Source organism: Aplidium turbinatum, chromosome 14, assembly GCF_918807975.1.
Source record: "Aplidium turbinatum chromosome 14, kaAplTurb1.1, whole genome shotgun sequence".
In the NCBI taxonomy this organism is placed as follows: domain Eukaryota; kingdom Metazoa; phylum Chordata; class Ascidiacea; order Aplousobranchia; family Polyclinidae; genus Aplidium; species Aplidium turbinatum.
In genome coordinates, this window is record NC_137485.1 from 16031791 (window position 1) to 16047494 (window position 15704).

Sequence of the window (15704 nt, forward strand, 5' to 3'; positions counted from 1 at the left end):
GTCTTCAGGGCCGGAAAAAATGGCTAAAAATGGCCGAGAATTTGGAGCCTGGTCAACTTGTGGTAGGTTCTCTCCAGGACATTGGTAAACGTGGGAAGTATCAACTTGGGAGGGTGCATGAGGTAGTTCCACAAATTAGGAAAGGGAAGCCTGTGGTTCGTAGAGCTAAAGTTGCCGTCTGCAACTATGATGAGAGTACGGGGAAAGTGAAAGTAGACTATGTGTTGAGGGATATTTCGTGCCTCGCCCCCGTAAAGAACACCTAAGTGTTAGGGTTTGAGCCTGGTTTTGTCTGCGGTGGCCGACACTTGTCTGAGCCCAGAACAGTCGGTTATTATCGCAATCATTGTATATAGCATCATTTTTGCGTGTACCTACAGTAATACCTATGGTACCAATTTCATGTATCGTCGTGTTCTTATTGCTGTTCATTCTTTGCATGTCCTTTGTATTTGCGTATTAACTTAAACGTGAGTGATTCAAACAATTTGTGTATCATGTGTTTTTATTCATTGGCTCACAATTGTCGTCAATTCTTTTTTAGTTATGCCATGTCAGACTGTCATAACTAGGGGTCGCTATGTTCCAGACGGTTGTTCGCCTGGTCAAACGTCATGTAGAAACCGTTCGGGTCTACTGAATATTACGTCATGGAAATTCCTAAAACATGAGCCAAAATTGCACCATCGTCCGTAAGACTCGTGTCAATCCTGTTGAAACCGGTTTAAACATGAAATGTTGCGTCGCCTTTGAGTTATCACAAATTTTTCTGATTCATTCTCGAAGTTGTTTGTTGGAAGTCGGTCGCACATTTAACTGGTTTATTTGGTGCTTGCTAACTGGACAAATTCTCCGTCTTTTATCCAAGTAATCTGTATCGTAGTGACAGTTTTGAGGTGTAAGGCGTTGCACCAGCCATTTCGATAGCCGCGGGCTAATTTTACAGAAATACACTGTTTGAAAAGAAGTTCAAGTGTGTGTTTCTTCGGTCATTATATACAGACGAACGGATTCGGGAACTTTATGTTAAAATTTTCCCACGAAGAGATTATGGTTTACCGCTGTGACCACCGTACTGTTTTTTTTTTGCTGCAGTTTTGTATTGAGTTCATTCAACTGTTTTTTTTGCCCTTTTCAATTGCCACTTTTTCAATTTTTTTTTTTCTTCCAATACCTCTACTTCTTTACTTCTACTTTTAAGATCCAACTGCTTGTATAGACTTATATTAGGCAACTGCTAAATTTGACGCAAACCGGCTCTACAAAAGGTCTAAAGCAAGAGATCAAATAAAAAATCGATAAAGCCAGAGACGAGAGCAGGGCTCCGCCTCTGATCTTCTGACGTTTCAAATAATTAAATACAACGGATTAGCGGTGGCCGGTGGGAAATTTCTAAAATGGTTAACAGAAGGTGCGAAATTACAATAATCCACTCCACAATGAATTGTTCACATGTAGCCTACCAGACTAAGCATTTGGCCTGCGGGCCGCACGTTGCACAACCCTGCTGTAGGCTACACATCTCAAACGTTTCTGGTTTTTCCACCTTTTCTTTTGTTCCCGTACTTTATTGTTAACTTCATTATCACTGTTACATTCCGACAAAAAAAGAATTGTTTTTCATTTCTATACAGTGTTTCTTAACCTGAGGGCGTCAAACATTTCTCACAGAATGCAGTATGTCGCGATTAATGAACAGGAATCTGAACAGAGATGCATAACACACGGTGTACCTCAGGGTTCAACGCTGGGTCCATTACTGTTTTTATTGTACGTAAACGACTTACCAAACTGCACGTCTTCTGTTCCAAGACTTTTCGCAGGCGATACCTGCCTGGTAATTAACGCTCCTAATCCAACCTACTTAGAAAAGGAAATATCGTCTGAATTACTTAACATCAAGAACTGGATTAATGCCAATAAATTAGTTATCAATCCTTCCAAATCAAATGTCATTGTAATCCCTCCTAAAAAATGCAGCTACCCAGAAGATATCAATGTACTTTATAATTGTGTTCAGATCGAACAAGTTAAGTTTGCCAAATACCTTGGCATTATTTTTGACAATAGTCTAAATTTTGAACCTCATATTAATATGCTCCACAAGAAACTTTCTATATCTGTAGGGATATTGTCGAAACTCAAATACATTCTCCCAAACAAAACATTATTACAATTATACTACGCACTGGTACATTCTCATATCGTATATGACTATATGGGATAACGATTTGGGGTTCATGCTGCAAGACACAAATGAACAAGCTTAGCACCTTACAAAATAAGGCTGTCAGAATAGTAGCAGGTGGCAGGTGGTCTGATCATGTCACACCTTTCTATAAGAAACTTAACATACTCAAGCTTAAAGATTTGTACGAATACGAAATTGCTAAATTCATGTTTAAATTTGATACGGATGTATTGCCTCTGCCTTTCGCACACTACTTTGAAAAAACCAAACTCATGTATAATGCACGTCTTACTAGACACTCTTCCAATGATTGTTATTTTGTCCCACGTTACGCCTCATCCCGACTCCAGCGCAGCATTAAATATGCCGGAGTAAAAGTCTGGAACTCCTTACCAACGAGCTTGCGTAAATTGTCATTTTATTCTTTTAAAAAACAACACAAATATTCACTCATCGCCAAATATTAGCACGATTAATTTTGTATTACCTTTATGCTACCGATAGACTACTAAATATATTTCTCTGTGACCATCTTCTAACACCTTGTCTCAATTTTCGTTATTGAATTATTCTTATCGCAATTTTAGAACTTCTATTAGAATCTGGGGTATCTGCTTGACTCGAAGACCCATGGTCTCTTCGCAGATTCCCGTTGCTGGAAATTCTTTTTCTATTGCTGTATTTATTGTATTATATTTACCTACAACGAAATAAAATCAATCAATCAATCATTGGAGGCGCGAGCTTTTGTTGTTGGAAGACGCGAAACTTAGTCAAACGGTATTGTTACCTGTCTGATGACGTCCGACTGCTATCGTCTTCATCACAATAAGACTATGCATGCTGTTACTTAGCCTTGACGACTACCATCGCAACAAGATATCAAGTCTTCGTTTGCTAAAGTAAATGTTACTGGTTGGTTGTTTGTAGCCTATGCATGAAGTGAGCTTGTAATTTCATTTCAAATACTTTTGCGCCGCAGCTGCGTGTATAGCGTACTACTGCAGCCAATGCCTTTTATTTTTCGTTTTTTTTTGCGATTTGAATATAAACATTCTTGTCTGATGCAAATAAATAACAAACGATATTTTAAACTTTTTGCAAGTGTGGCACTGAGGAATTGACCGCATGATCAATGACTGTAGTGCATCTTGCGAACCAGATGGTTGCGTATCGTGTCACAGATGAAGACCTGCCAAGTGCCCACTCTTTGCCTTCACAGTTCTAAAACACCCTTGAACTCTCAAAAAAGCAAAAACAACTAAGTAGGCCCACCCGTTTGCATTAAAACCTCAGTAGCTGATCGAGCAATAGCCTTCATAAACGTTTAAAACAATAAGAAACCGATTTTTCAAACCTAACAGTGCCGGTGCCATAGGCTACTAAAAATACACACATGTCCAGAAAAGCCAGTTTATTCGCAGAAAAACAAAAGCGCCACCTTTGAGCAACAACTAAAACCTAGCAAAGGGACAGATTAAAAGATCGACAAATAAACAAGATTGCACAATCTAAGTCTAAAACGTTAAATTATTCGAATGAAGTTTTGAAACCAAATTTTGTTTGACAGCAAACGATGTTAGTACCAAAAAAAAAACAAAGAATGCAAAGCACTATAGAATTTTGACACCGAATAGCACACTAAATTCGTTTCTTTAATTATTATGAACTCTGTAAAAAGCGTTGAAACGATTGAAGACAAAGACGTAGATACACTGTGCGTTGTCAACAATCATGCTTGAATGGAAGCTATTTCCAAGATGCTGCAAATCCCAACAAGAAAACCTCGATGCGGTATATTGCGGCTACCATACTTACAGAGCATACAGTCGTCGCAACAGATTTATCCAGTTGATAGCGTTTAGCACACGCATGAATTGAAGTAGCAATATCGACATTTGCGAAAGAAAACCGCAAAATATAATTTTAGCACAGTAATTTGTTGCCTTGTAGGCTTCATGGTTGACTACTTGTGTATAACGAAGCGAAAAAATACTAAAATATACGTGAGAAAAAGGAAATAACAAGTGAAGAATTTATTTTGAAATATAGGTTGAAACTTAAAATATTGGTAAGTTGCGCTTTTTAGATAAATAAACCAATTTTACGACACAACAACTGACAAGTAGGTTACTGGTAACTCAAATTTGAATAATAAAAAAAAACATATAAATCTTGATGTAATTGCGTATTGCCAAAAAAATAAATTCTTGTGTTTTTATTACTTGATTCGTTTAACAAGCTTTCGGTATTGCGTAAATAAGATAGATAGCATAACTAGTTAAAGTTGTGTTTCAGTAGACCTAACATTAATCCAAATGATTAAATTGGTCCATAGATTACGTTAGCTCAGAATTTATCGCAACACATTTTTTTCTGATGAAAACAGATATGGTGCAATTCTTTTCTGTGTAACAAGCATTTTAAGCAAGCCCATTTATTGTAAACAGCATGCGTTTCCATCTTTTCGCCACTGCCAAGCAACAGCATAAAGCGTGAAAAATGCAAAAGCAGAATTCGCATCGATAACTGTAGCAAGAGAACAGAACATGTAATCATGAAAAAAAATCAGAAAATGACACGGTGGTAATAAATAGCACAGAACCGAATAAAATAGTTTCTAGTATCAGCAACGATTTAATATCTCGCGCGATCATGACAAATTAGCTTTTCGCGAAAGCATTTCCGAATGGGCACCAGCAATCATGCAATATCAAAGCAAATTTGGTTTTTAGATACCCAAGAACAATGACAACAGAACATACAGTTAAAAACAGGGCTGTGGAGATAGAAACTAGCATAGAACGATTGTGACCGTTAGGTAAAATCGGTCAGTATACAGAAGATACGAAATTAGCTGATGTCACAGATAGATATTTAACGTTCCGCTCAAACTAGCCTTTTAGTTCAACAACAACTAAGTTGTCTGGCATCTGATTACAAAATTACGCTTGACCTTGAGATGTAACATTGGACCAAACAATGCTGAATGAGTAGCTTATAGCTGCTTCTGCTCAGGTGAAGCAAAATTTTGAAGTAGTGAATAGTGGGAGCAAGTTTACATCAGTCTCACAGCCCTGTGTCAAAGTGAAGCATTTTTTTTCAAACGGGGCGTATTCGTGGTATTCCCAAAACCGTTTCTCCGAGGCCCAAGTAAAACACAGTTTGGGCGATACCAAACAAAGGGCCTATTGCACAAGCCCTCGGCACAGCTCCACGCATGAAGGATTTTACACCCTCATCTTTGTAAATACGCCTGAAAAACAAAAAAAAGATATGCGTTTTAAGAATACAAAATAAAACAGAAAAGATTTCATCTGCTTGGTAGATTTTGTGCTATTTTTGAATGTTATACTTTGAAAGCTTTGTTTTAATTTTTATAATATCTTTCCATGTTATCGGAGGATGCATCTCGTTGACTGCAGCCCAAACAAATATTACTCAGTATTTTTTCACAACCACTCAACGTCGGTAAAAAAAACTTGCTTGCTGGCGTGGAAATAAATGTTACTTGAAGTGCGAGATGAGCAGTTTCATTAAACTTTTTAAAATACAAAAGTTTAATCAAAATGGTATAGATCCTTTATCCGACTACCTTAGAAGCACATGGTCCTCTTTTACAAAATATATCATAGCCTACTAGATTTCAGTGATTTGAGCATGAAAATGAGTTGCTTTCATTGCTAATTGCCTGCTGCCATTACCAGCCAGCAGCAGCAAAGAGCACAAGTTATTTGATAACCATAGTAACCTCAAAGAGAGCAACTTTTGAATCGTTACATCCAGGGGTGGACCAAGAACGTAGCCTTAGGGGGGGGGGGGAATTTCAACAAAACACAATGATGTGGAGGTCTACATTAACTCCACCTTGCAAATACACCTTGACTGAAGTTACTTTTTTGTTTTAGGGGGCGCTCGCCCTCCCTGGATCCGCTACTGGTTGCAAAGCGCTGATTTACCGCTTATTTACCTACAAAGCGCTGATTTACATTGTTTCCGGTTCTTACTGAAAACACAGAACTTCCGCAAAAGTTTTAGGAAATATTATCGACTTTAACTTAAGTGTAGTCTCTTTAAACGAGGTCTGGTGAGATGATAATGAAATGCACCTTTGTGTTGGGCACATTTCTAAAGGTACTACTGTATATCTAATAAAAAAATAAAAGAGTCCAAAATGTAGATACTATACTCTACTCATGTTTAGCAAACGTTTCAAAAATTCTACTGTTTTTCAATAGCACTAAAAAAAACAGTTGTGGAAAGGCTTGCTGAACATGAATTTGGTATCTACTGTATATTAAGGGCTTTTTAATTTTTGATCAGATTGACATGCGTTCCAGTCCTTCTAGTACAGCCTTATTTCATAAAATTAAACTGCATATCACACTATGCAACAAAAATACGGATGCACTTCGATTTGATTTAAAAAAAGGCTTTCGTACAGCAAGAAAAAAAAGTTTACGAGATTAGGTTCAGATTGGGTGATTCAATTAGTTGGAGACATTACCGAAAGCAGTCTACTACTCCACTGTAGTTGTGTGTGGTATGGTGGATCGACTGAAGTCTGGTCTTCACAACTGAAACAAAACAAAATATTTACAAAACATAAAAAGGAAGTTATGCATTTAAAATTTTAAAGACCTACACCCAGTCACCCACTTCACAGAATCCAAGCAACTCTGTTGTGCTGTGGTGGCATTATGGTTGCCAGTTGCCACCCTACTGCTGCCGTTAGAAAAAAAAACAAACAATTGGAATGGTAACCTCAAAGACAGTCTATTTCATAGAAAAATCATTTGCTCAAGCCTTCGGTATAGCTTCCACTTGTCTCGGAATGGTATGAAATTTCAAAGCGAATTTTCAGCCATTCCCTGATGAAAAAGCTACAGTATATCACGTTTTTCAGACAAGTACCATCGTTTTATCCTTCAAAATTTAGCTAATGCAATAAACTTTTTTAATGGGTAGAAACCACACAACAAAGTCTAGAACAATAGTCCTGAAACAATAATCTTGATCATTGAAACAGCAGCGTAAAATTTGTACTGTTTCAATTATTTTTGTGAAATCTCTGAAGAACGTGTTAAGGGAATGGTTAAAAACTGTAATAGATCGTTAAGGAAATCCTTTCAACTATTTAATGCACATTGAAATAACAGCTGCTTGGGGTATGTGGCGTACGCTTGATCATGAATATGCGTCGTTAAAGTAGGAGCAAAATGAGCATTCACCAAGCACGACTTCGCAGAAACGGATACCGAATCACAGCAAGCAAAAATGACGCTTTTAAGTCGATCACTCATGGCTCTTTTTTCTTTAGTTAGGTTTAGACATGACAGTTGAGGACTTAAATGAAGGCTTGAAGCAAACCAATCTTGGTTTCCACCTTCAAGCATATAATTGCAAATGCCTTGCAAAGATACCGTCGCGCGCTGAAGATGGCCCAGCCGAAGTTCTTTCTGGTCTTGTTCAGACGTGCTCGCCACTTGGATACACAGTTGCTATTCTTTGATACAACACACGCTGTGTTTTGCCTAGGCGTAACTAATATCGCTATAACAGTCCAAGAAACATACTAAAGTTAAAAAGCTAACTAAACTTTAAACGCCATGCTTCTCACAGTCTAACACATAATAATAATATGAAGATTCAAAAGCTTTCAGACAATTTTTTTTAAGCTGCATTGTGCACGTAGACCTGTTACACCACAGCAGTTGAGGCACTCACCGTCTAAAGGATTTACAATCATAGCGGATGAGCAGCCAGCTACCACGCCGGATGCGAGAGTGTGGAAGAATGGTGAAGATGTAGAATCCTCATCCATTCCAAGTTTGTTTAAATAAGAAAAGAGAGGGAAATAGATCATTGAAAAAGGAATATCTCTGTCAACAAAAGCACTGTTAGTCTCAACCAACTCAAAGCTCGATGGCCATGAAGTGCCATCATGAGATGCACTTGACATGTCACAAAAATGCCGTGCTGTTAATCTTAGTTTGGTGTTGGCTGGCGTTGTAGGAAAGTTGTAAAAAGCAAAATTTTGTAGTTGCCAATAGGAAAGATCAAGGTTTTGAGTTTAAATGAACGTCGGTGAAAAAAGTAACACAGTCAACAATCCTTCTTCTCCACTTTAACATAAAAGTAGTCACAGAAATGGTATCAAGTAAATACACATGAACAGTGAACACATACACAATACACATAAACGACCATGTGCATCCCCTTTGTTCCTTATAAAGTTTCTGGTGCTACTAGTACTATAGCGTGAGGTAAAGGGGTTTATACCACATGTCGCCTGACGGCCTGTCCATATAAAACAAACTAAACAAAGGGTCAAGGTAAGTTTAACATGCTAAGTCATAAAAGAATGGGGGGTGGAAAATCCAGCGGTAGACCTTACTGTATAGTTGTGTATCAATTATTCTCTTATCATAACGACAGCACGGCTGCTGATAAAACAAACTTGAATTGAGCATTCACCTCAATAGAGTGGCACCGGCACCTTTATATAAACCAAATATCCCTCGAGTTCTCAAGACGTATCGTACCGGTGATTTGTGGGGAGTGATAGATTTGCCTGGAATGCAATTGTACATTCGATATACAAAACTAAATCTCATTGTTTTTCATAAGCTAAAATAATTCACAAAAACTGTTTCTAGAAACAATGTTGTAACTGGAACGATGTTTCAAAGGTCAAATTGGTACTACAGAAAGAAGCCATTAAGTTTTAATGAAGAACCGTGCGTAAATCCAGATTTACGTAGCAATACGTCAACAAGTTAAATAAAGTAACCACAATAGTAGACATCGTGGACAAAAATCAATATATCTGATCAATACATCGTCAACGCGTCACAAACGACAAGGCTTTAAATTTATATCAAAATTTGTTTTTTCACATTCACAAATATTTAAAGTTCTGATAAGGACTGCAATTAAATTTTCATCAGCTTTCTTCAATCAGTCTGCTTATCACTTGTTTTGATTTTATCACGATTTTAAATTTCATAGACATCAACAGGTTTGCTATTTATATGTCTGCAAACGTTGAATCGTAGGAAAAAAGACCCATTTGTTAACTGGAATTGGACTCATCCAAATAGAGGACAAGCAATGCTATTCTCTTCAGTCACAATCTCATAATTAAAATTCATGGACTCAAGGCAATTGAACAGAAGAAAATTTATGAAAGTTTATGTCACTCATCACTAATATGTACGCCATTAAGATAAGTGCTTTTGGATTGGCACGTGATAAACACGAGATAATCCGGGATCAAATCTTTCGTTGCTGTCTGCGTGATTGCAGACACAAATATCCCAGTTGGCAAAATCCGTCCTTTTTACATTGACTCAACGTCTGGAGACATTAAATTTTTGCAAAAGGACGGATTTTGATGGCTGTGAAGGTGAACGTGATAAAAACATGTTGTTATCGAGCGGAACATTGAAAACCTTTTTAAAAACACATTTGATGAATTGCAATATATCAACATGTGCACATTGCTACCTGACAAAGCGTTGATACGGCCAGCGTCTTGACCATAAATTTTGAGCATTTCCATGGGAGCGGTGACAATGACCTGGAAAAGAATACAGTTCTCAGGTACATGTTTTTACAGAAACAAGGTGTTGAATGAATCCTTTAGCTATGAATGATAAATATAAGCCATCGTTGTCATGAGTCAAGTTGTGGCACTGTGAAAAACTGGGCGTTTATGGTATTGGCTTGGTAATCTTTCATTTGGGCAATAGCAATCTCTGCGATAAGAAAATAATCTTAAACTGATAAGAGATTGTGTCCTGTCACGTGAAACAAGCATATGCCTCTAGTCAAATTAAACACGCAAAAATCGATTAAAAAGTGACATACCATGAAACAGCGTTTTGTACAATACTTAGGCCATTGCTCATGCAATTTCTTACTGTCTCCAATGTGCAACCGAATGCACAAAAATACAGAAATTGGACAAATGTCGGGGGATCACTTGTCACTGTCACTTATAGTCTTTGATTCTTGTCAGCAGACGAATATTTGTCAATTTCGGTTATTCTCAAGCGCATACAGCACGAAGTCGCGTGTTTTAAAATATAAATTGTGAAGCGTTGCTTCCAATTTGGACTCGTCCGCTACACCAGGAGAGTCTTTTCTGATTTACAAAATGAGTTACATTTTCGGCATTGGTGAAGCAAAGTTGGCCAGTTTCTTTCTCTGGGCCGCCTTTCCTTTAGCACCTACGCCCGGGTCCACGTCTTTTAGATGCTGATAATTAGGTGCCGGTCAAGTAGGTGCGCCCACTGTGGCGTCAGGATATTTAGATGCGGCGCCCGGTCACTAGTACTTAGGTGCTATCTCCCAGTAAAGTCTATTTCGTTAAGTGCTTGATGGTAATACTGCAGATTATATCAGCTTGGCAGGTAGGGCAATGCTTTTCACACAAATGTTATATTGAGCAGAAAAATATATAGTTTTGTTTATGCGCGTATCCGGCATTTATTTGTTGTTAGTCCAGGTTTGGGTCGGCGAAAGCTTTATCAACAAATTTGATGTTCCGAACATGACTGAATTCACTTTTAGTTAAGTCAAATAATAACTAAGTAGTAGTAAAAGAAGTAATCCCAAATAGAAGTAATTATTAAAGATAATAGACTGCACAAAGCTGCGCCTTTAAACTGGCAACTTCTACTCCAGTCTCCAGCAGTACATGTCCTGTGGAAATCAGGTAGCCTACTGCTCTAATTGCCCCACCTACCGAGCTGATATAAATCTGCATATTTTATTGGGAATAGCACCTAAATGACCTGGCGCCACAGTGCTTCTCATCTAGATATTCTGACGCCACAGTGTGCGCACCTATTTGACCGACACCTATAAGACGTGCTTCCCCTACGCCCATCCAATTTGTTACACTTTAGGCAGAGGTGAATAAAATTTTTAACAACCAGCTAAGCTGGGAGAAAAAATATTGTATAATTGGAATACGAACGCTCAAGACTATCTAAAGAAGGTTTAGGAACGCCGCATCCGCTTCACCATTCCCACAGTGTACAAAAAAATGTAATAAAAATAGTCTGACTGAACAAAAAGTAAATAAATACAATCAAGTTTGGTTTTATTTAGAAAGCTCGTACAATGCATAGATCCTTATAAAATTTGTGATCTGGAAATCTCCAGTCAGCGAGAAGTCAGAACGGGGATTAAGAGACGTCAGAGTATATTAGGCTAGTCTAGTACATTAAAGTATATTAGTTTATTAGGCTACTCATTAAAACAGTGACTACTGGTAACAGCTAAATTGAGTAGAAATTAAAATCGTGTCGTTTGAAGACATTAGATCAGCAATCAGGACATAGTAATGTGACATTACTATGTCCTGATTGCTGAGCATGTCTTCCTGACGGAGTCCCATGGGACTTATATCACCGTCACAGCTGTTCGTGTTCAAACTAGGGGTTGGCAAACTGCAGCACATGCATTCATGCAACCTGCAATAAGAGACTCCACGCAGCAAATCATGTTACTTTTCAAATAAGGAATTTTCGCGTGGAATTTCTGTTGTTGATGTAATTTGAATAAACTTAACATATCAAATTAATTACAAAGTTTGTCAAGAATAACTTTTATTTTTAGTATTAAAACCATAGCCTATATTTTGGTGCCCGTATTGCAATATATCATATGTATATATATTGTATACGGTATCATGACGGTATATATTTTAAGTACCGGTATTCTGAATCTGGATTGATAGTTTAGCACGCTATGCTGCCTGGTAATACAGTATGTCATTTTCTGAATAGGACATTTACACTAAAAGGTGTGTCTGTCCCTTGTGTAGCCAGACAAATAAACATATTATTATTATAAATATATATATAATATATTTATAATATATAATATATTATAAACATATTATTATAAGCATATTAGCGAAACAAGGTAAATGCATTAAGTTCATTATGGTAGCTTGAGTTGGAAACGATTGGAAACTTAAAAACAGTGATATCTTTCGTCTCGAAACTGTTTGGAAGTCTCTAGGGGCTCTTCAGGAATAATATAAAGTCTTTGAAACTAAAGTCTTTAGAAGTGACGCATAACTTCATATACATTGGAGAAGTACGTCATATTACGAGTGTGGGGTGAAGAACAAAGAGAATGAAGTCAAAAAACAAAATCCAAGTATACAGTGTGATGGCCTAAAAAACATTAAAAAAATGGATGCAGGAATGAAATAGTTACTCTGGGATTGCGCGCCGTACGATCTCATAATGAAACAATTCTATTTTCCACAGTGAAGTACTTGTTGAGTGGCACACTGGCACAGTAATGCTTCACAGCTGGGTTTTTTTTTTTCAGTCATTGACCGATTTTTTAGCAAAATGTCCGAAAAAAATATAGTCAATTCGGTCAAAATGTCCGAAAACAATAACGTTTCTCAGCGAAACTTAATGTTGTAGCTAGTCAGGAAGTGCAAATTTTGGTTTGTATCAGCTACTTGAAAGGAAATATTTTCATCAGAAAAAATGACCGAAATAAATAAAAAATAACCGAATTTTTTCTAGTCATTTCGGACAAATGACCGAAAAGTCTCAGCGAAAAAAAACAGCTTCACAGTTTAAACTACAGTAGTTATAAATGCATCAGTAATGTAAAGGTTTCTGAGATGGTTTCTATCAGAAAAACAACCTCGAAATAACTCAAAACGAAGAACATATTGGCTTTGATTGGTTCCAAACATTTTTCGATAAGTTTTGGCACTGCAACGTTTCCAAACAACATTTAAACGCCGTAAGTACGATTTCTGGCCACTGTTCGAACACTAGTAAATAGAAATCAAAACAAAGCTTCCAAACATTATCAAACATCGTTTGTGGTTCAACAAAGACGCCTTACAATACAAAGGCTTTTTGATACTACACTACTACACAAGACAAACAAAATGTCCAATGCCATACGAGTATTTTTGAAAATAATGAAAATATATTTTACTCAGATCAAGAAAGAATTATTACGGTATTTATCCTATGAGAAGAATCGTTTGTTGACATTGTACATTCTCAACACGGCGGATCGATAAAATCTATAAATATGATCATACGGTAGAAAAAAAAAAAAAAAACGATGAAGAAATATATTAAAAATCTGGATCATGCAAAATCGCTAATTTGTATACAAATGAACCACTAGACTACTTGGCGTTTTTTCCTTGTTGACAAGGTTTGGGTTATTTATTGTTAGGTGTTTTCTTATTATTCTAGTTGATGAGATTATACAATATTTTGTTAAATCTGGTTGATTTCCTCGGCTTCGTATACATATGGTGCAAGACAAACTCTCTACAGAAGCTCTATATTATGATACGTCATTGGCAAAGGGCGGGTGTTTTACTGGTCAATAAATGAAATTTTGTACAGACAACTGGCACAACAAATTGGGCTTGACCCGGCTTGACCTTAATCAATAAATTCCGTTGGTAAGCCTACACAGCCATGGTGGACCACTAGACCAACTACAAGTGCTCTTGAACTTATTTACAGCACCTCCGAATATGCTTCCCATGCTTGGTGCAGCAGCGTGCCGTACACACTTGCAAAATTGGTACTGCCCTTCGTAAGAATCATCATGAGAATAATCACCGGTTGCCTGCTTCCAACTCCCTCTGACTTTCTGCCGGTGCTGTCAGGCATTGCCCCAGCTAGACTCCGTAGGAAAAAATATGTACATAGGCTGGTTTTACAAGCTATGTCAAGAGATGACCACTTCCTCAACCAGATGGTTCTAAACGCACACCTCGAAAAGCCCCAGCGCTTGAAATCTGGACGCCTTTTTCACACCATGCTGCAGCTATCTGCAACTCCAACTTCCACATTTCCGAAGTTTGGAATAGTAAATGGAAAGAAGTCGGGAGACCAGTTCAATTCACGGTCCTTCCCAATATCGTTCCACCAGGAGCAAAAATAACTGGGAAGGAATGAGTGAAGCAATCGCTTGCGAATCGGAGTGGGGCGTTTCAATAGCAACATGTTTTTAATGGGGCCTCGCCGACTTATCATCTTGTGTATGTGGCTCACATTTTTGAGACCGCATACCACATTCTCTACCAATGTCCTGAAACTGACTCAAGGATAGACAATATAGACATGTAGATCTAACAATGCTCATTGAACACACAATTCATTGGCTGCTGCGCCTGGATATAACAACGCGACCTGCGGCGGCCTCAAACACAAGAAGATGACCAACTATTTCTAACTTTTACGTATAAATTGAAGGTGCTACCATAACGATGCCTTGAGGCAATGACGTAAAAAAAAACTGTGATGCCATAAGAACAAAGACTCTTTTAGTTAAACTCCATGGTTTGGGTTGTAGGAAAAGATTACTCGAGTATATGTACTAAGAAACAAATTGAAAAACATACTTGACATAAGCCTGCTCCAGAAGCAGCTAGCAATTCATTTTTCATGGTAATGTGTTTTCCGTCGGTGCTTAAGTGACGGCGAAGGATATCATTGACAGTTAGCTTGATGGACTTTTCGGGAATAATACCGACAAGATTTGGAAGACATCCTAAAATAAATAGTCTTGTCAAGTGAGAGCATTCTATTGCGAGTCTACACATTTTCTAGCAGGGTATCAGATTAACCACAACTAGAGCTCGACCGATATATCGGTCAGCCGATATATATCGGCCGATATCAGGTGTAGCCGATATATTGTATCGGCTATTTTTCGCCGATAAACATCGCCCAGCAAAAGCAAACTCAAAACCAGCCATACATGCCTTTAGTAGAAGAAACACAAGTTGCTCACACGTGCTTGCATAGCACGAACAATATTGTTGCGAGAATATGATTTCCCGCCCTTAGCTTCCATTCCAGCAGTAAAACTTTCGAGTTTTACGTTGCTTCAACGATTGATGACATTGAATCAGTGTAACAAAGGTGAATTTTTCGCTAAGAATCGATGGGAGTACCGGTGTACTTCTACACTAACCGCGCGCAACTTATTTCAAGTCTTACGTCACAATGTCTAGCTTTGATCTCCGAGTGATATTGATAAGGCAAGATTCGTTACAAAATTAGATCATACGAGTACAGTAGGCTATCACAGCAAGATGCAGCAAAATTTGTCAAGTTTTGGTATTACAGTAAGAAAGAAAAGGCCCAGGGAAAATTAACTTTCGCTCACATGACATGCAAAAATAAACCCAAAGAAAAAATCGTAGTGAAACTTGGCACAGAAGAAAATGGTAGCGTCATTGTAGAAGTTGCAAGAATAAACCCCAAAAAAAAGCCTAGTGAAACTTTGCACAGAAGAAAATAGTAGCGTCATTGTAGAAGTTTTCCGACCTGTGCCCAGAGCATTGTGACGCAAGAAGCCACACGACCTCGTTCGGTGGAAGTTAATCAGATATGCGGCGTATTGCAGCTACACGGCGCTTTGACTCTCCAAGCGCACCTCGTTGGTCTGATAAAAGCCTTCGCTGAAATTTTAAAAAGCCTAACAAACC

The 15704-nt window shown here is 37.8% G+C and overlaps 1 protein-coding gene across 4 annotated transcripts in view; it reads right to left on the reverse strand.

Annotated features, from left to right (window-relative positions):
* Positions 1-3590: 3590 nt before the first annotated feature.
* The window catches only part of LOC145782813 (mitochondrial glutamate carrier 1-like), a 28605-nt gene continuing 16491 nt past the window's right edge, over positions 3591-15704 (reverse strand). For all 4 annotated transcript variants that reach the window (XM_082594578.1, XM_082594580.1, XM_082594579.1 and 1 more), the window contains 6 exons: positions 14613-14761; positions 9701-9773; positions 8669-8765; positions 7919-8073; positions 6699-6768; positions 3591-5447 (listed from right to left, as the gene is read on the reverse strand). In XM_082594578.1, coding sequence (XP_082450704.1) covers positions 5294-5447; positions 6699-6768; positions 7919-8073; positions 8669-8765; positions 9701-9773; positions 14613-14761 — 698 coding nt within the window. In that variant the 3' untranslated portion in view covers positions 3591-5293. The remainder of the gene's footprint in view (positions 5448-6698; positions 6769-7918; positions 8074-8668; positions 8766-9700; positions 9774-14612; positions 14762-15704) is intronic.